We start from the raw sequence: 21,357 nt of genomic DNA on the forward strand, positions 1-21,357 counted from the left end.
AAAGTTGATTGGAAAAATCACAAAAGGTTTACAACATTCGGGAAAAAGAGGACCGATTTATTTTTTGGGGCGCAGACTACAGTGAGTAGCAACAGACAGTACACGTACAGGAGATATGTAATATTTCTCACACAAAACTGCTGTCTGGAGCTTGTAACAATGGTGGGAAGAAGCAAATGCAGAAGATTTAATATCTGGTTCTATTGCACAGGAGTGTACAAGGCAAAAAGAAGTTAGGGCCCTGCGTGATAGACGGGTGAACAAGAGTGGACAGAGGATGGGATGGTCCCTCTAAAGATGAGACAGCAGAAGAGAAGACCAGGTTGTGGAGCAGGCTCAAGGAGCCAAATGGCCTACTCCTGCTCCTATGTTCCTAAGACGTGGTTAAGAGTGGGATTATGTCATTAGTGAACAAGGCACAGGATGATTTGGAAATTGCAATCTCCCATCCCACCAGCCTCCAGATGTGCGAGAGCATTTCCTGCCATTTCTGCTGTAAACTGCAATTATTGCTCATGATGCACTCCCTTCATCACTGAGAAGTCCAGAGACAGCTTGGACAATCAGATTATCTGAATGTTTCGATTTTATCGGTGAGTGCGATCTTAAACATTCGGTAACTTTCCAATTCTACTTTGCCCCTATCTCTATCCAAGATCACTTTTTGAGAGCATCCATGAGAGATGATAACCAACATTGGAGATTCCAAAACTCAATGACTTGGATACCACTTGCAATGACATTGCAATCAGTCTTAAAAGGGCTGTATACCAATAAAGTCCCTGGTTATATAGTGTGCAAAGAGTGATGAAGGGGAAAATGTCTACAAAGACCTTGAAGCTAATAAATACAGGGGAGGTCCCACAAAGTTTCAAAGATATTAATGAGGTGTTGGGATTCAGAAAGGTGACAAGGGATTACAAAATACAGGCCCTTCAATCTTTCATCAGTAACTGTCAAAATAATGAAACAGATTATTAAAAAGAAACAGGAGGATCACGTATTAAAATATCCTTGTAAGTAACATGGTTTCATAAAAGGCAGATTCTGTTTGATGTTCGTTAAGGATAGGGCATCACAAATCAAAATTGGAACTCTGTGATACAACATACCGAATATAGCCTTCAATAAAACTCCACATGAACAGCTGGCCGCAGGCTGAGGATAGTGGACATCTTTAGTAAAGCTTGAAGGTGTGCAAGGAGCTGGCAGAGGGGAAGCAGTCGTACTAGTTGAGGGAGTGAGGTAGAGCTGGGGGATTTGTGGAGTGAAGTGGTTCAAAGATCAGTAGCAGGTCCTGACTGTTTCTGGTTTATATAAATGAACTGGATTCAGAAACACAATCTAAGCTGGTTAAATTTGCAGATAACGTCAAATTGGGAGAGCTGGGGATGGTGAGAGTCAAGTTTACTAAAGCAGCTGAGGAATTACAAAAGGAGATAAGCAATTTCTACAAGTGAACAGAACAGCAGAACTATGGCAGGCAAAGTTCAATACAGACAATTGGAGATGGTACAAGAGAAAAGGTGGGGTGCGTCCTTATGTGACATTAGACTCAATACTGAACATGTCCATCTAATGCACTGCAGGAATCAAAGCAAACAGAACAGATTCACAAAGCAGTAAGCCATTCAGCCCCTCAAGCCTGTTCCATCATTCAGTCAGGTCATAGTTGAAATGTACTTCAATTCAATTTACCCACCTTTCCTCTATATCCATGTATAGAGTTACATAGTAAAAAAAATTCCAACAATCTCTTCAAAATTTAAATTGCCCCCACCCCCGCTGCCCCCCCAACCCTTCCCAGATCCCACAGATTCTTTTGCGGGAAGAGAACTCCACATACATTCCCCCACCAGGGATTGATGATCATCTGCATTTACCTTGACTGATCCCACTATTATTTTAAAGACAGAACACCACTCAACTATCTAAATTCAGCCAAGCCAAGTTTATGCCACCTGTCTGCATTCAGAGATATACAAGCAGAGAACCTAACCAGGTCACATTCAAGCAAAGTCAAAACAGTCGAAAACAACTAAGATTTTCTAAAAAGTTCAAGGTTTTCATTGTGGTTTTGTTGTACTGTAGATTAACCTGTAATAAGTACACCAATAAGAGGTCCAAAAGTTCCATTAATTGTCATGGCTGAATTGACCTTTTAGGGACTGCAATCAATATTGACGGATTCAGTATGAACAGTGAAGTTGATGATGGATAGCGCTGCCATGATTTGTGTCACAACGGCTATGAAGAGGACTTTGGACTTGAAGGGGAAGAAAACTGAGTGCACATTAAAAAAAGTGTTCACGCACCAAGCCATCAAAAATAAGCTACAGCATTGTGAAATATAACCCAAAGAGCGAAACGCAGCTCAGCGGGCGGGGGCGCGGCAAACGCAGCTCAGCGGGCGGGGGCGCGGCAAACGCAGCTCAGCGGGCGGGGGCGCGGCAAACGCAGCTCAGCGGGCGGGGGCGCGGCAAACGCAGCTCAGCGGGCGGGGGCGCGGCAAACGCAGCTCAGCGGGCGGGGGCGCGGCAAACGCAGCTCAGCGAGCGGGGGCGCGGCAAACGCAGCTCAGCGAGCGGGGGCGCGGCAAACGCAGCTCAGCGAGCGGGGGCGCGGCAAACGCAGCTCAGCGAGCGGGGGCGCGGCAAACGCAGCTCAGCGGGCGGGGGCGCGGCAAACGCAGCTCAGCGGGCGGGGGCGCGGCAAACGCAGCTCAGCGGGCGGGGGCGCGGCAAACGCAGCTCAGCGGGCGGGGGCGCGGCAAACGCAGCTCAGCGGGCGGGGGCGCGGCAAACGCAGCTCAGCGGGCGGGAGCGCGGCAAACGCAGCTCAGCGGGCGGGGGCGCGGCAAACGCAGCTCAGCGGGCGGGGGCGCGGCAAACGCAGCTCAGCGGGCGGGGGCGCGGCAAACGCAGCTCAGCGGGCGGGGGCGCGGCAAACGCAGCTCAGCGGGCGGGGGCGCGGCAAACGCAGCTCAGCGGGCGGGAGCGCGGCAAACGCAGCTCAGCGGGCGGGGGCGCGGCAAACGCAGCTCAGCGGGCGGGGGCGCGGCAAACGCAGCTCAGCGGGCGGGGGCGCGGCAAACGCAGCTCAGCGGGCGGGGGCGCGGCAAACGCAGCTCAGCGGGCGGGGGCGCGGCAAACGCAGCTCAGCGAGCGGGGGCGCGGCAAACGCAGCTCAGCGAGCGGGGGCGCGGCAAACGCAGCTCAGCGAGCGGGGGCGCGGCAAACGCAGCTCAGCGAGCGGGGGCGCGGCAAACGCAGCTCAGCGAGCGGGGGCGCGGCAAACGCAGCTCAGCAAGCGGGGGCGCGGCAAACGCAGCTCAGCAAGCGGGGAGGCAACAAACACAGCTCAGCGAGTGGAGACACAACAAACACAGCTCAGCGAGTGGGGACACAACAAACACAGCTCAGCGAGCGGGGACGCAGCAAACACAGCTCAGCGAGTGGGGACACAACAAACACAGCTCAGCGAGTGGCAATATGGCTTCGCTTGGGAAATGGAGCAAGTGACCAACTACCAGAGTTTAAGTATCCTTCATAATCCTGAGAGTAACATTCCTGCTAACTTCAATATGTATGAAATAGTGACTGCTGCTTAAAATCCACTTCACTTCCTGCATTGCCAAAGCCAAAGGTTTTTGACAGCACAACTTGCGAAACCAAAGCTCTTTGATTTGAAGCATCATAACTTTCTTAATCTTATAGGAGACCAATACAGGATTAAGACTACTGTTTCACCTCTTTTCCAGTTTCCAAACAATAGCAACAGATTTTACCTCAAGCAAGTGGCATCCCTCGGATTCAGTGCGATCATAAGGCCTGATGATCCCATCTTCACGGATACACCGCGGTGGACGGAGTTTATTTACATCTTCAGTTGATTCTGCTACCCTAGAAGAATCAGGTATTGTAATAAATGACTGGTAACTTTTTGCTTATAAAGTTAATGATTATTTTTTTGAACCCCTGACTTCATCAATGGAATAAGTCCTTTAAAAGCCCAACTTTTTGGCATGTCATCTACAACTTTAAATATTCATTCACTTACTCCACTGCTGGCAGTGTGGGAGCAGTGGGTACCATCTACAAGAGGCACTGCAGCAACTCACTGAAGCTTCTTCAACTGCACTTTCCAAACCCATAATCTCTAATGCTTAGAAGGACAAGAGCATCAGTTGCATAGGAACACCGCCACCTGCATTTTCCCCACCAAGCGAAATAGCATCCTGATTTGGAAATATATCGCCATTCCTTTGACATTGCTGGGTCAAATTTTCTGGAACTTCTCTTGCTAATAGCATTGTGGGAGAACCTTCAAGAAGGCAGTTCATCGCCACCTTATCATGGGTAATTAGCAATGGCTGAAAAATGCTGGCCTTGGCACAACATTCACATCCCAAGGTAAAAACAAATAAAATGTAAGGCAAGTATCACAGAACCTCACAGTGCAGAAGAGGCCCTTCGGCCCATCGAGTCTGCACCGGCACATGAGAAACACCTGACCTACCTACCTAATCCCATTAACCAGCACTTGGCCCATAGCCTTGAATGTTATGACGTGACAAGTGCTCATCCAGGTACTTTTTTTAAAGGTGTGAGGCAACCCGCCTCCACCACCCTCCCAGGCAGCACATTCCAGACCGTCACCACCCTCTGGGTAAAAAGGTTTTTCCTCACATTCCCCCTAAACCTTTTGCCCCTCACCTTGAACTTATGCCCCCTTGTGACTGACCCTTCAACTAAGGGGAACAGCTGCTCCCTATCCACCCTCTCCATGCCCCTCATAATCTTGTATACCTCGATCAGGTCGCCCCTCAGTCTTCTCTGCTCCAACGAAAACAACCCAAGTCTATCTAACCTCTCTTCATAACTTAAATGTTTCATCCCAGGCAACATCCTGGTGAATCTCCTCTGCACCCCCTCCAGTGCAATCACATCCTTCCTATAATGTGGCGACCAGAGCTGCACACAGTACTCCAGCTGTGGCCTCACCAAGGTTCTATACAACTCCAACATGACCTCCCTACTTTTGTAATCTATGCCTCGATAAGTGTCCCATATGCCTTTTTCACTACCCCACTAACATGCCCCTCCGCCTTCAGAGATCTATGGACACACGCGCCAAGGTCCCTTTGTTCCTCAGAACTTCCTAGTGTCATGCCGTTCATTGAATACTTCCTTGTCAAGTTACTCCTTCCAAACTGCATCACCTCACACTTTTCAGGGTTAAATTCCATCTGCCACTTATCTGCCCATTTGACCATCCTGTCTATATCTTCCTGTAGCCCAAGACACTCAACCTCACTGTTAACCACCCAGCCAATCTTTGTGTCATCAGCAAATTTACTAATCCTACCCCCCACATATGTTGTTTATATAAATGACGAATAATAGGGGACCCAGCACAGATCCCTGTGGTACACCACTGGACACTGGCTTCCAGTCAATAAAGCATCATTCTGTCATCACCCTCTGCCTCCTACAACTAAGCCAATTTTGAATCAACCTTATCAAATTACCCTGTATCCCATGTGCATTTGCCTTCTTTATAAGTTTCCCATGTGGGACCTTGTCAAAGGCTTTGCTGAAATCCATATAAACTACAACAACTGCACTACCCTCATCTACACACCTGGTCACCGCCTCAAAAAATTCAATCAAATTTGTTAGGCATGACCTCCCTCTGACAAAGCCATGTTGACTATCCCTGATCAAACCTTGCCTCTCCAAGTGGATATAGATTCTCTCCTTCAGAATTTTCTCCAATAGTTTCCCTACCACTGACGTGAGACTCACTGGCCTGTTGTTTCCTGGCTTATCTCTACAACCCTTCTTAAATAGCGGAACCACATTAGCTGTTCTCCAGTCCTCTGGCACCTCCCCCATGGCCAGAGAAGAATTAAAAATTTGGGTCAGAGCCCCTGCGATCTCCTCCCTTGCCTCCCTCAGCGGTCTGGGACACAAATCATCAAGTAGGTTTGTGTATTTTACGAGGAGCAAATTATTTATCAAAATTTAAGACTTTGGTCATTTTAATTAACGTTATACCCCATGAATGCAGTTGGTGCATTTGGGTGAAATTTAATAATGTTATATAAGTATTTTTTTGAATGCCAGTTTTACAAGAAATCCAGTTTCCATTAAAATACAATTTAAAATACTTTTTAAGATTCCTGCTGGCTCTTCAGTAGATAACAGTAAAAAGCAGAATTTACAAATCTGGGTCTTCTCAAAAGTACAGAGCCACTGGTAGGAGGTCAGATGAATTCTATTGGTTCTGAATTCTATTTGGGCAGAATGTAATGCCCGAAACACTAACAGTTCTCTGTAATCAAATCTTACTTTCTAATTCCTTGCAAAGTGCTGCTCGCCATGTCAACGATCCCACCTGTTGGTCGGGCAACAACGCCAACCAGACCTTTGCCAACTCCTTTAAAGAAACCAGCCGCACCTTCCTTTTTAGCACCTGTTGCAGGAAATGGTACATCATTACTTGGAAACGGTAATTCAATTCGTGGAACATATTCAGAACAGATGCTGCCAGCAGCTGCTTAGTCAAATTAGACATTACTCCTTCCTAAGCACCAGCAATTCTCCAGGTTAACACAAAATAAATGCTAGAAAATCCCGATAATCCATGCACCTGGCTAACCTTATATTATAGGTTTACAATATGCTTCATCCTCAGCCTTATGAGTAATCAGTCACACATTTCAGTTTTAGGTTTCTCATTCATTTACCAGCATTGATTTTTCACCCACGTTTTCTCACATGAACATACAGCACAACTTAAAATGCACCAAAGAATTAAAAAGAATCGGACGTAATGGCATGATATAAAAATATTATAATTAAGGACAGCGCCAAGTACAGTCCAGATTCTTCCCAAACAGAAAAGAAATTTTAATGAGAGAATCATCCAGTATTTGGACCATTCATGCGTACTTTTTAGTGACCAGTTTGAGACAGAGACTTATGCACCAGTCCCTTGCCTGCCCTCCAGACCAAGGATGCTGCTTTAAGCCTTCAAGCTACAAACGTTTGTGGATTTTGTCAAAAAGTGCAATGAAATGCAATCCTTAAAAGACTGATAAAATTCCACAACCCCATGAATCACAAAGAATTTGACACATTCAATCACCAACAAACCAGTAGCGTGAATTATAGAGTAATGGAGTTGCAGAATGTAATGCTCAAAACACTAACAATTCTCTGTAATCAAATCAGAATTTGACTGTCACCTTTTGGGTCTTTGATATTTTTGGTGATCTGCACTGCAAAGATTTGAAAATGTTTAAGTTTTAAAACAAAGTGATTTTTCTTTTAAATCATAGGAGTAGGCAATTCAGCCCCTCGAGCCTGCTCCACCATTCAGCACAATCATAGCTGATCATCCACTGCAATGCTTTATCCCCCACACTACCCCATATCCCTTTGTCAATAGTATTGAGAAATCTGTCAATCTCTGCTTTAAACATTACTCAATGACTGAGCTTCCACATTATTCCTTTTTGCACAGGTTGAAATACTGAAATATATTTCTTTAACCATTAAGTCAAAAGGATGGAAAGCTAAAATAAGGCAGGGCTAATGCACTACAGAGCTTCCAAGATATGTCCAGAATAGCTGGGAACAGCAAAATAGCTGTGGTCATACAGTTGAATACATTATATAAAAGAAAAGCTCGTATGCAATGGTATTCAATTGTCTGTCCATTACAATATTGTTCCAAGACATTTACATTTACATACCATGCTACAAAGTTTAGACCACGTACCTTCAACTGGCTTTGTGACTATTCCTGTAAATCCTCCAACCACACCCTGAAACGATACAAGACGATTACTTGTAAATGTTTTTACATTATAGAATATATTATTGAACTGAAATTATTATGCTGGAACATAATAAAACAGGGTCATTACATCCATATAAATAAGAACAGTTTTTCTAAGTATCCTGAAAACAAGGCTTCATGACAGAAGTTTCAAATAATTTTGGATTTGAAGATTTCTCTGGCAGCTGTGTGCTTGTGTTAAGCACTCTGGCAGAGTTGGGTGTGCCACTGTGTTAATAATCCGGCATACTGCTTCCCACTGTGGGGAGGTGACAATCACAGGTCAGGGACTCCATCATAAGGCTGTTTTCCCCCATGACCTGCTGTTGGTCCAGGACAACACGAGCAGGGGTCTTGGAAGCAAGTCACGAGTTCACAAGACATGGGTAGAAAGGAACCTGGGAGAAGCATTGAAGTGAAATTAGCACCCTCATCATACAGTACAACAGAAACTGATGTTGCTTGCTGTACCTAAAGGTGGCTGGAGATTGGCACAAGGGAACTAATGGAAGTGAGAAGTAAAAAAGTTGTATTTGAAATTACGATGTCTAACACATAATTTTGAAACTATATCTGTTCTAAATTCAGATCCTAAAGAAAGCCACCTGGCCTCAGGAAAACACACTGCCAAAGTTAGCCAATTGTTTTACTTGTGGCATCAGGTAGGATTCACATCAGTCTGAATTTGGAAGCTCCTCTAGACCACAGATCTTGGCATGAAGATTTATCCATTTTTATACTACACTTCATTTTATTTTGGCTTAAAATGTGGGTGCTTTACATTCGAACAACGCAGGTTATGGGAACGATACGGTGGAAATGTTCAAAATTATAAAAGGGATGGGACAGGATGGACTATTCTGATGAAAGGTCAATGACCTTAAATGCTAATGCTTTCTCTCTCCACAGATTTCGACTGGCCTGCTGAATATTTCTAGCATTCACAGTATTTTGCTTTTGTTTTGGATTGAAGCAGACTATTTCTGGTGGTTGAGGGTCTGGAATGAGTGGCTCTAGATACAAGATTAAACATGCGAGATTTTGAACAAAGAGCAAAAAAAGCTTCTCTATGCAGAGTTGAGAGGCTGTGGACTTGACTCCAAGGATGAGAGTGTCAGGCAGAAACGATGGCCGGGATTTTCTGGTCCTGTCTTGGGAGGGGCCCGCTGCAGGCGAGGCGGGGCCCCAGCTGGAAGTCCATTGACTTGCGGTGGCACAGGAAGATCCCGGCGGCGGGCGGGTGCGGAAAATCCCGCCCTATGTCAACATTCAGGGTTATTTGGAATAGGTGACAGCATATTGGGGCAGGACATGTAAATGTGATTGGGACTATGTACTTCTGTGGAGGTGAAACACCAACATGGACCGGTGCAGCTTCTGTGTATTTTGAAGTATGGTTATAGGTCAGATTTAAATATGTATTACAGGCCACCACATTGTATTTAGATGCAATGTGCCCTACGCGCTAAGATCATTTGTACTGCTAAAGGCCCAGCTGCATTCAGGGAGATTTCCTCAAATACCTTGAACTAGAACTAATCAATGAAAACATGAGCAAAGCATAGAGCTTAATGGTGTTAGAACAGATTATGAGGTAGTATTTTCCAGACATCAAAAAATAGCACCAAGGTGTGACCCACTTTTCATATGGCAGGGAGCAGGGAAGATCATTTAGGGCGATACAGCAATGTTAAAAACATCTTTATAAAGGGCACAAGCCCACGTTACTTCTTATAGAATGGAATTGTTGGTACTGAGCTCTGTTTCAGTGCTATGGCACATACAGTGCAACAAGAATAAAGAAACACGTTTAACTAAAATTCATTTATTTACAAAACCACCCAGAGTCTGTTAATTTCTGTCTCAGCGGTATTATTTAGCAATGTTTCTTTCTCTGTATAGAGACAGGTTTTCTTGCTTCAACATTTTCTGAATGTTGTGTAGTTTACAACATCTCCACGAGGTGGAGGTAGGAGATAGTGTCATTGATAAACATCCTACCAAATTGCCAGTGAGTTGGCAAAACACTATGAAAAGCGAGTGATCACATATTTCAACTTTGTGTGACATTGGGGCAACAGGCAAGGTAATACAACCCTAGATTCTGCTTTTTAACTTTCACTTTCGAGACAGTTACAGTTGTACATTCAATCTTTGTAAAGGTCCTGAAAAATTTTAAGAACATCATAAAGTAGAAGAATTTTACAGGCGTTTTTAATGAGTTTATAAACCACTCAAATGAGAGGCAATAAAGCATTGCCAGTTTCTCCAGCAGTGTGTGGATGATATCATTTTTTAATTCATTCATGGGATATGGGCATTACTGACCGGGCCAGTATTTACTGCCCATCACCAATTGCCCTTGAGAAGCTGGTGGAACTATTAATTGGAACTATATCGCTGTCCCTTCACTATCGCTGGGTCAAAATCCTAGAACTCCCTCCCTAACAGCAGTGTAGGCGTACCCACATTACGTGGGCTGCAGCAGTTCAAGAGGGGGCTCACCACCACCTTCTCAAGGGCGATTAGGGATGGGCAATAAATGCTGGCCTGGCCAGCGACGCCCACATCCTGTGAAACAATCATTTAAAAACACGGACTTCAGTATCTGGGGAGTCGCTTGCAGTGTTCGGCACCATTCGCATCAGTGAACACCCCCACTTCTGACATTATGATGGAGGGGAGGTCAATGATGAAGTAGCTGAGGATGGTTGGGTCTAGGACACTGCCCTGAGTAATGACTGCAGCAATATCCTAGGACTGAGATGATTGACCTCCAACAACCACAACCATCTTCCTTTGTGCTAGGTATCACTCCAACCTGTGGAGAGTTTTCCCCCTGATTCCCATTGACTCCAGTTTTGCTAGGGCTCCTTGATGTCACACTGAGTCAAATGCTGCCTTGATGTCAAGGGCAGTCCTCTCATCATATATCTCGAGTTCAGCTCTTTTGCCCATGTTTGGACCAAGGCTGTAATGAGTTAGGAGTTGAGTGGTCCTGATAGAACCCAAAATGAGTGCCAGTGAGCAAGTTATTGCCATCTAAGTGCCGTTTCACAGTCAGCGACCCCTTCCATCACTTTGCGATCTCAATCATGAGATTGAGAGTAGACTGAAAGGGCGGTAATTGGTCGTGTTGGATTCGGCCTGCTTTTTGTGGACAGGACATGCCTGGGCAGTTTTCCACATTGCCAGTAGATGCCAGTTTTGTAGCTGTACTGAAATAGCTTGGCTAGGTGGGGGGAGTTAGTTCTGGAGCACAAGTCTTCTGTACTATTGCTGGAAGGTTGTAAGGGCCATAGCCTTTGCTGTATCCAGCAGCTTCAGCCATTTCTTGATATCATATGGAACGAATTGAATTGCTTGAAGACTGGCATCTGGGGGCCTCAGGAGAAGGCCAAGATGGGTCATCCACTCAGCACTTCTGGCTGAAGCTGGTTGCAAATTCTCTTTTGCACTGATGTGCTGGCTTCAGTGAGGATTAGTGAGGATGGGGACATTTGTAGAACTTCCTCCTCCAGTGAGCTGTTTACTAGTCCGCCACCATTTGAGGAATGAAAGCTCAAAAGAAGCCACAGAACTGAAGTGCCAAATTACACTTCATTTGTTCAAGGCCAAACAACAAACATACAATTGTAGGCTAAAGGTTCTAGACTTGGTTGGTGGTCATAGCTATACTGTGAAAAGCAGATTTAAGCTTACCTAGGGTCCTACCCGTATCATCAAGGTGTGATCCCGTCTCAAAGTGCTGATTGGACATACAGGTTTGTCTGGCAATAAATGACTTTGCGAATATCTTAGACGGTGTAGGCACATGATTGGGATAAGGCTCATTATAGAGAAGATGCCTTTGCCTCAGAGATGACTTTAAATACCGTACTCTCCTTTCCCTTTTTATTCAGGCACCTTCCACATGCAAGGCACTTCACAGTGGTGTAACAGATTCCAAGCCCAGGAAAGAAAGATTTGGGGACGTGGCCAAAAGCTTGGTTGAAGAGTTGGGTTAATGAGGGACTACAAGGAGGAGAAAGAGGAAGAGGAAGAGGAGGTTTTTATATAACTCAAGAAAATTCAAGGCAGCTGAAGCATGGCGACAAATGGTGAGATGAAGAGAGCAGGTTGTACAGAAGTCTGGATTAAGAGTAGCAGAGAGTTTGAGGATAAGGGATGCATGTGGAAGCTGACTATGTCTGCAGATGTTGCCAATAGTATTGCACAGATGAAGAAAAGGCAGAGGCTAAGGATGAATCATTGAGGAACTGCAGATAATGAGTGTGCAGAGGTGAAAGGATCATGGAATGGTTACAGAACAGGAGGATGACTCTCGGTCCATCGTGTCTGTGCCGATTCTCTGCAAGTGCAACTCATCTAGTCCCACTCCCCTGCCTTCACCCCATCATCCTGCAAATTTCTTCTCTTCATATAAAGAGGTCGTTGTTTGAGGTATGCTGGCTGCAATCGGACTGAGTGGAACCAAGCAAGAGAAGTCCCAGGGAGCTGGACAGAGGAGGAGAGGTGTTTGAGGAAAAGAATGTCATGAGCTGTGCTCAAGGCTGGTGAAAGGTTAAAAGGGATGAGAGGGATAACAAATGTGAGTCAGTGAAAATATTATCTGATACTTCAGTAAGGGCAGGTCCATTGCTATGGGAACAGTGGAAACCTGAGGAAAAAAAGAGCCTTGGGAGAGATTGATACAAATTTGGAAGATGGTTACACGTACAAAGACCTTATAGAAGAAAGGGAGGTTGTAAAGGAGTTGATAGTGAGGGCAGAGGGGTCAAGAATGAATGGATGACAGTGGTTTTGAAAGGAAGCAGAATGGTGCTTGAGGAACGAGGACCATTTATAATATCAGGAAGTTTGTGCACCAGGGAGGGACATAGGAACATTCAGCCCCTCGAGCCTGTTGTGCTATTCAGTAGAGTCTTGGCTGATCTGCGACTTAACTCCATTCCCCCCATATCCATTAATACCTTTGGATAGCAGAAATCTATCAATCTCAGATTTAAAATCAATAATGATCTAACATAATATGCCGTTTGTGGAAAAGGGTTTCAAACTTCTATCACTATTCATGCCTTTTAAAAAATATTATCCTTTTTCTGCTCTCACAACCAAAATGAATAACCTCACACTTCCCCATATTATACTCCATCTGCCACCTAGTTGCCCACTCACTTAACCTGTCTATATCGTTTTGCAGCCTTTGTGTCCTCCGCAACTGGGATGATCTTGTCAGGTGGGTCAGTGAAGTAGTTGCTCTGCATCTGAAGTCTTTCAGCTTTAAAGATAAGCTCAAAGCTTTGTGAGAAATCAACTGGGGAACAGATTAGTTTAGGCCTAGTATTGTGAAACGAGAAAGGATGATTTAATACCCTTGTAGTGAAGGGGTCTCTAGGGATGAGTGCTCATAATAGGATAACATTTTATTTTCAGCTTGAAAGTGATCCAAAACTAGGGTCTCAAATCTGAACAAAGCAAATGATGTTGGTATGGGGAGTGAGCTGGCTAATTTAAAAGACATGACATTAGAAAAAAAAAAGGCAAACATTTAAAGATTTCATTCATAATTTGTAACAAATGCATATTCCCTTATGGAATAAAAACCACGTGGGAAAATGGTCCAACCATGGCTAAGAAGGGAAGCTAAAGATAGTATTAGATTAAAGGAAGGGACTTGTGATCCTGCCAAAAGCAGTAGAGAGCCCGAGGGCAGGAAGAATTTAGCAAAGGATGATCAAGAATTTGATAAGGAGAATACAGTGTAGGAGAGTAAACTAGCAAGAGACATGAGAGTGTAAAATTTTCTATAGGTATATAAAAGGAACAGATTAATGAAAGTAAAGGCTAGAGACAGAGACAGGATACATTATACTAGGGAATAAGGAAATGCGAGAGACATTAATCATTTTCACAGTAGGACACAAAAAACATTTTGGAAATAGTGGGGAACCAAGGGTTCAGTGAGGATGGGGAACTTGAAGAAATGAGTGTTAGTAAAGAAACAGTACTGGAGATATTAATGGGTTTAAAAGTCGACAATTCCCCTTGACCTGATGGCCTGCACTTTTTCTGCTCACAACCAAAATGAGTAACCTCACACTTCCCCATATTATACTCCATCTGCCACCTAGTTGCCCACTCACTTAATCGAGCAGAATAGAGATTTGAGACCCTAGTTTTGGATCACTTTCAAGCTGAAAATAAAATGTTATCCTATTATGAGCACTCATCCCTAGAGACCCCTTCACTACAAGGGTATTAAATCATCCTTTCTCGTTGCACAATGCTAGGCCTAAAATAATCTGTTCCCCAGTTGATTTCTCACAAAGCTTTGAGCTTATCTTTAAAGCTGAAAGGCTTCAGATTCGGAGCAACTACTTCACTGACCCACCTGACAAGATCATCCCAGTTGCGGAGGACACAAAGGCTGCAAAACGATATAGACCGGTTCAGTGAGTGGGCAACTAGGTGGCAGATGGAGTATAATATGGGGAAGTGTGAGGTTACTCATTTTGGTTGTGAGAGCAGAAAAAGGATAATATTTTTTAAAAGGCATGAATAGTAGAAGTAGCTACAGAGGTAGATGTATTTGTTTTGATCTTCCAGAACTCCCTAGTCTAGAAAAGCTGCCATGTGCTGAAAGGTGGCAAATGTAACTCTTATTGAAGGAAGGGGAGAGAGAGTGAGTGAGTGAGTGAGTGAGTGAGAGCGAGCAATCGAGAGCACGAGAGAGAAAACTATAGGCTAGCTAGCCTAATATTGGTAGTAGGGAAAATGCCAGAATCTATAATTAGGGAGTTGGTGACGGGACACTTAGAAAATCCTAATATAAGGCAGAGTCAACACGGATTTATGAAAGTGAAATTGTGTTTGTCAAATCTGTTTTTAGAGGATCTAACCAGTAGAGTGGATAACAGGAAACTAATGGATGCAGTATATTTGGATTTTCAAAATTCATTTGACAGAAGTTCTTATACAAAGAGTACAGCATGTGTGATTGGGGTAATACCCAATCCTCAATCTATGCCAATCTAAGAGACAGAAAACAAAAGCAAGGAACAAATGGGTTATTTTCAGGTTGGCAGGCTATAACTGGTGAGGTGCCGCAAGGATCAGTGCTTGAGCCTCAGCTATTTACAAACTATATCAATAACTTAGATGGAGACTGTGTGTAATATATTCAACTTTGCTGACCATACAATGGTTTGGTGGGAAAGTTAGTTATGAAGAGGAAGCAAAGAAGCTGGCAAGGTGTTACTGGCAGGTTAAGTGAGTGGGCAAGAACATGCTGAATAGAATAGAATAAGTAAAGAAATCTTATTACCATTATTTCAGGTCTTGGTAAGATCACATCTGGAGGATAGTGCATAGTTATGTTTTCCTTACCTAAGGAAGCATATACATGCCTTACAGGGACTGCCTATGAGGCTGACTGGATTGATTTCTGGGATGAGAGGATTATACCAAGAGGAGAGTCTGAGTACACTAAGCCTACATCTCCTAGGCTCTAGAAGAATAAGATCAAACTTAAACATAAAATCTTTTAAGTGGCAGGACAGAGTAATTGTTGGGAGGATGTTTCCCCTGATTGCGGAGTCCAGAACATGAGTACACAGTCCCAGAACAAAGGGTCGGTCATGGACTGAGATGAGAAGAAATTTCTTCACTCAAAAGGATTCTGAATCTTTGGAATTCTATCCACATGTCTCTACTACTTCATCTTCCCACTATCCCCTTTCCTTCATCTCATCACCATCCCTATACTTTCCCTCCGAGTTACTCATTCAACTCCCGCATTCTCCCCTCCCGCTTACTCCAATGCCCCCATCTACTCCCCCTCTGCCTACGGGCAGGTGATGAGAAGCCAGAGCCCCCAGCTGTTGCATCACTGTAGTGTAGCCATTTTTGTTTCGCTCTAAAGTGGATACCTGGTTGTTCTGTGTCTTGGGAATTTTAAGCTTTCATACTTTTATACTTCACAATGTTTAAATTTATCCCTCAGCCAGACTAACTCATCACTGTTGGTGGCACCCTGCTGTGCACAAATCTGATTCCAGGTCTCATTACATTACAACAATGACCACACTTTATTAGTGCTTTATTGCCTTTGAAGTGCTTTGGGGTGACATGTGGCCATGGAAAGCATCATATAAAATGCAAGTTCTTTCTTCCGCTTTCCACAATTTATTTTATTACATATGAAATGTGCATGTCTGATAGGATGCAGACATTATTTTTATCATGGAAGATACGAACAGGTTTGTTGGTATGGTCGCAGTGACTTGGACGTTAGTGAGCGATGTATCTTCACCCTTACAGAATTTATAATTATAGAGATGTGCGGATTTATCAACAGCATAGAAAACAGTAATATTGCATTAAGCTCTCCTCAATTGTCATGTTTTAAAATGCAAATTTTCCCTACCCGTAAAAAGCCTTTTCCTCCTTTAGCCAAACTGTCTCCAAAGTCCTTGGGCTGGCGGTTCATTTCCTCCCTGCGTTTCTGCTGGTATTCTTTATCCATCGTGATTGCAGCCAGACCTTTCCCAACAGTGCCTGTGATTCTAGATACGACACCAGCTGCACCACCTGTGTTTGGCACCAGCATTTGTATTAAGCACAAGAAAATAAGCACACACTGCTGGAACTGAAGTCAGATTCAAATCCAGTGAATAATCTCTCAGATTACGGAACTATCTGAGAAACATGACTTTTCTGATCATCAGTTCCAACATATGCTGACATGAAAGCTGCATCAGAGTCATCACCTACCAACAGTGTGTCCAAGCAGACTCCTCACTCCTATCACAAAGCCCTCTGCAAATTCCTCTGGTCCCTGAACAGCACCCTAAACATTACACAGTCACCATTGTTAGAGAGTAAAAACTTGGATCAGCTTTACAAAACACAGACATATTTTCCATTGCTTCCTCTTGACTTACCTGGAAAGGTTCATAGAAGAATGCTTCGACACCTTCAGACAGTCCTCTGATAAGGCCAACTGGGTTTCCAAGAACATCCAGTCCCAAAACAAGCACATACATTTGCTTTAGAAACTAAAAGAAGAAGCATTGAAAGGTTGGTTGGTGATATTATTCAGGTTTTTCATTTCAGTTAATAATAATGTTTTTCGCACTTAAGAATGCATGAATCAATGTTATTCAAATAGCAATCAACCTGTATTTATACAAACCCCCTTACGTAAAACAGGATCAGTGATGCGTCACACGAGATCCAAACCAAGCAAAAAAAGAGTGAATTTTGGGCAAGAGGGAAGAAGGACCATAGAAGCAGTTGAAAAGATGGGCTGTAAAGCAGATAGAAGGTAAGGAAGGAGGTTATTACAAAGCGTGTCAGCCTTGGCTAAATGGCACACTCACTTCAGATTCTGAAGATTATCTGTTCAAGCCCCCTCCAAGACTTGGGCACATCATCTAGGCTGACATTCAGTGCTGTGCTGAAGGAGTGCTGCAATGTCAAATGTGCTTCCATTTAGATGAGACATTCTGCCTGCCATTTAAGGCGGATGCAAGAGATCCAATAGTGATAGTTGTAGGGGAGCAAGAGAGTTCTCCTGATGTTCTGGACAACATTTAGCCTCCAGCTAAAATCATTAAAATATTTTAACTGATCCAAAATTGGACTGCGTCTCCTCAGAGGAGAGAAGGTCATGGGAAGAATTGGAAAAACTGTTCCAGTGGCAGAAGAGCCGGCAACCAGAGGACACAGATTTAAGGAACTTAGCAAAAGAACCAGAGGGGGAAGAAAGGTTTACCCAACTGATTCCTGGGATGGCGGGACTGACATATGAGTTGAGATTGAATCGATTAGGATTATATTCGCTGGAGTTCAGAAGAATGAGGGGGGATCTCATAGAAACCTATAAAATTCTAACAGGTCTAGACAGGGTAGATGCAGGAAGGATGTTCCCGATGGTGGGGGAGTCCAGAACCAGGGGTCACAGTCTGAAGATATGGGGTAGACCATTTAGAACTGAGATGAGGAGAAAATTCTTCACCCAGAGAGTGGTGAGTCTGTGGAATTCGTTACCACAGAAAGTAGTTGAGACCAAAACATTGTATGTTTTCATGGAGTTAGATATAGCTCTTGGGGCGAAAGGGATCAAAGGGTATGGGGAGAAAGCAGGAGCAGGCTATTGAGTTGGATGATCAGCCATGATCATAATGAATGGCGAAGCAGGCTCGAAGGACCTACTCCTGTTCCTAGTTTCTATGTAAATATGATGATCTGGATTGGACTGCCTGAAAGTGATGGAAGCAGATTCAAAAGTAGCTTTCAAAAAGGAACTGGATAAATACCTGAAGGAAATATTTGCAGGGCTATGTAGAAAGAGCAGGAAATTGGACCAAAATAAAAGCAAAATACTGCGGATGCTGGAAATCTGCAACAAAAACAGAAAATGCTGGAAAAACTCAGGTCTATCCTTGGTATGACTCATATGGACTCGAAACATTAATCTTGTCGTTCTCTCCATAGATGCTGCTAGACCTGTGTTTTTCCAGCATTTTCTGTTTTTGTGGGAGAAATTTGGACCAATTGGATAATTCCTTCAACGAACTATGACAGAAACAATGGGCTGAATGATCTCCAACTATGTTGAACCATTCAACAGGCATTTATATCAATGCTGACTGTGGAATCTTGCTGTACACAAATTGGTTGAAGCACTTTCCTAGTTTGGATCAGTGACTGCACTTTAAAATAAAGTACTTGATTGGCTGGTACTTTTTGAGGCCACAAAAGGAATGATATAAAGGCAAGTTTTTTTCTTAATGGTTTAGAGAGGGAATTCCAAAAGACAACAGCAGCAGCAACAAGGGCATGGCAAGGGCATACAGTAAAGAGAACTAAGAACTTCATACCAAGCAGAGAATTAGCTCATTAGCTTTAGGAATGTAATGAGTGCAAGACTGGCTCTGGATACCAGGGCAGAGAGAATGAGGAATAAGTAGTGTCAGCAAGACAGAGAGAATGGACCGGGCCATACAAGCAGGTAAGCTCATTTGTAGTGCAGCCTGGGGAATGCTGAAGATATGAGAGAGGATCTCGAAATTCAGTTGTCGAGAAACACTGACGCTTGGAAAAGTGGTGCAGATGAGAACATGAGCACATCACTGGATTAGCTGATATGAGGAGGCTGGTGAGGAAAACATAGGCCTCGAGGTGGTGAAAGCATTGACTAAAATTTTAAGTCACTTACTTTGTATTTTACCAAATCAATACATTTTTGTTTTCAAAATAAAAAAGCCACTAATGTACAATACAAGTAGTATTTACGCATCCATTTTTTGTCGGATAAGACATAGAAGACTTTAACATACACAACTGCTTTTTGGTTGAATTATATTATCTCACCAGTGAGGATAAGCTGTTACAAAAGTTGTTCACCAACTCACCATTGTTGATTTAACACAAAATCCTTGGAGATGCCAGAGATGACCCTCCATTGGGAAGCAGCTGACCACTGCCAGCCACCTGCTTACAGCCCCCAACATACAGCTCACCACAGTGCTACAAAGGAATGGGTACTACAAGACACTGCGCCATTGTCTGACACATCGATTCTGAGAGCAATTTGTCGTTGCACCTAAATCATTTTTAGAATCACATTCATACCGTCTAGGGTTACAGATCCAGATCACACTCAAGAGCAAAGAAACAGGAATGCCAACACCTGTGGACATTCATATCTGGGTATGAGTCACCACCTTGAGGATATAAGAATAAAGCAACCTGCAGGAAAATTGAAAAAATAACCACTTACTTGTTCGCTATAATGTGAAATTACAGCCCACATCAGCTGGTTCCTCTTGTAGAACTGAAATTTCATTTCAAAGAATGCAAGCCTGTAACACAAGAAACTCCTAAGTTTTTCTTCAAAATTGACCAAAGTAAATAGACATAAACACACATCAAGCCATATTAGGAAACGTCATTCAACCTGTTCCCTCCAGTGACCATAAGAATTGGGGCAGGAACACAAAATCCAATCCCTTGAGCCTGCTCCATGGTCAGTCTCATCCTGGCCACAACTTCATCTTCCTGCCTGTTCCCATAATTGTTGACAAAGACATGTATAATATCCACTGTCCTGGATTTTCTCTCTCATGTAACCTTAAGCTACACCTATCCCCAAGAATATGAACAAAATAAAACTCCAGAATTATAGTTCCCTGAAGTACAAGGGACTTGGACCTGAGCATATCTGTTGCTCAACCTTTTAGCCATTAATCACGAGATCTGCTAGAAGGCATCAAAAGTTACTGGGTTTCACTCCCATCTGCAAAACCACACACTACTCCAAGACCTCCAAAGACAAAAGGTAACCCTCGACTTCTTTCCTTCTTGACCAACCGTCTCCTTAAACCCCTCTCTCTTGTATTCACTTTTCAACAACGGTGAGGAGCTAATGGACTTCTTTGTTACCAAGGCAGCTGCCTCTGCTGCTTCCCTCCTTCCCCACAAAGTCAAACCTTCAACGGCACTCCCTGTCCTCACCCAGGTCTCTCTCGTTCTTTCCCTCATACCCTCTCTGAGCATATCTCATCCACAAGATTCAACTCCTCTTTGCCTTGACTCTATTGTCACGAAATTTCTGACCACCAAGCTTCTCTTCCAGGTCCCCATGCTATCTGATCTTGTAAATAGTTCCCTTTCCTCCTCCTTTCTAAACCATTATCAGCTGCCTCACCTAAAAGTCCATTCTCAATCCCTCTATCCCTGCACACTAGCATCCTAATTCTTACTCCCCTTTCCTCACAAGTCTGAAAACATGTTGCTACTTCCCAAACTCACGCCCATGTTTCCCCCAACTCTGTGCTTCAATCTCCCTAAATCAGGTTTCTGCCCTTTCCTCAGCATGGATACAACTCTAAACAGAACCATAAACGTGACCATGGTGCATTATCCTGCCAGCTTCTCTCTACAGCTTTTGGCGTGGGATCACACCTTTCTTTTTCATCATCTCTCCTCTGTTTGCCAGCTCAGTGAAACTTTTCCAGTGCCTTCCACGAGATACAGATCCTTTTTGCAATAAGATCACCAGAATTGTTTCAAATGTTGCATAACCAAAGTGCGAAAATTATTTAACATAACCTCTGCTTTTCAATTTTATCCCTCTAGAAATGAACCTTGGAATTTGGTTTTTACTTTTTATGGTCTTGTTAACTTGCAGTGCTACTTGTAATGATTTCAGAGTCTGTACCCCTAAATTCCTTTGCACCTCCACCCCATTCAGATTCCCATGGAATGTGTCCTTATTCCTCAGACCAAAATGCACCACCTCAACTTTGTATCAAAATTCATAAGACGTCTACAGGTCCATTCTGCAGTTTGATAAATTTGTTCAAATTGCTATGTTAGTTATTGATATGTTTGTTCAAATTGCTATGTTACTTATTGATTTATTTGTTCAAATTGCTATGTTACATATTGATTTATTTGTTCAAATTGCTATGTTACATATTGATTTATTTGTTCAAATTG

General features: G+C 43.5%; 1 protein-coding gene across 2 annotated transcripts in view; it reads right to left on the reverse strand.

Annotated features, from left to right (window-relative positions):
• The window catches only part of vps13c (vacuolar protein sorting 13 homolog C), a 350,466-nt gene that overhangs the window by 13,687 nt on the left and 315,422 nt on the right, over positions 1-21,357 (reverse strand). For both annotated transcript variants that reach the window (XM_078532613.1, XM_078532615.1), the window contains 7 exons: positions 19,637-19,718; positions 16,794-16,907; positions 16,624-16,699; positions 16,277-16,440; positions 7,789-7,834; positions 6,354-6,477; positions 3,788-3,902 (listed from right to left, as the gene is read on the reverse strand). In XM_078532613.1, the coding sequence (XP_078388739.1) occupies positions 3,788-3,902; positions 6,354-6,477; positions 7,789-7,834; positions 16,277-16,440; positions 16,624-16,699; positions 16,794-16,907; positions 19,637-19,718 (721 nt within the window). The remainder of the gene's footprint in view (positions 1-3,787; positions 3,903-6,353; positions 6,478-7,788; positions 7,835-16,276; positions 16,441-16,623; positions 16,700-16,793; positions 16,908-19,636; positions 19,719-21,357) is intronic.

This window comes from Cetorhinus maximus, chromosome 30 (assembly GCF_964194155.1).
Source record: "Cetorhinus maximus chromosome 30, sCetMax3.hap1.1, whole genome shotgun sequence".
In the NCBI taxonomy this organism is placed as follows: domain Eukaryota; kingdom Metazoa; phylum Chordata; class Chondrichthyes; order Lamniformes; family Cetorhinidae; genus Cetorhinus; species Cetorhinus maximus.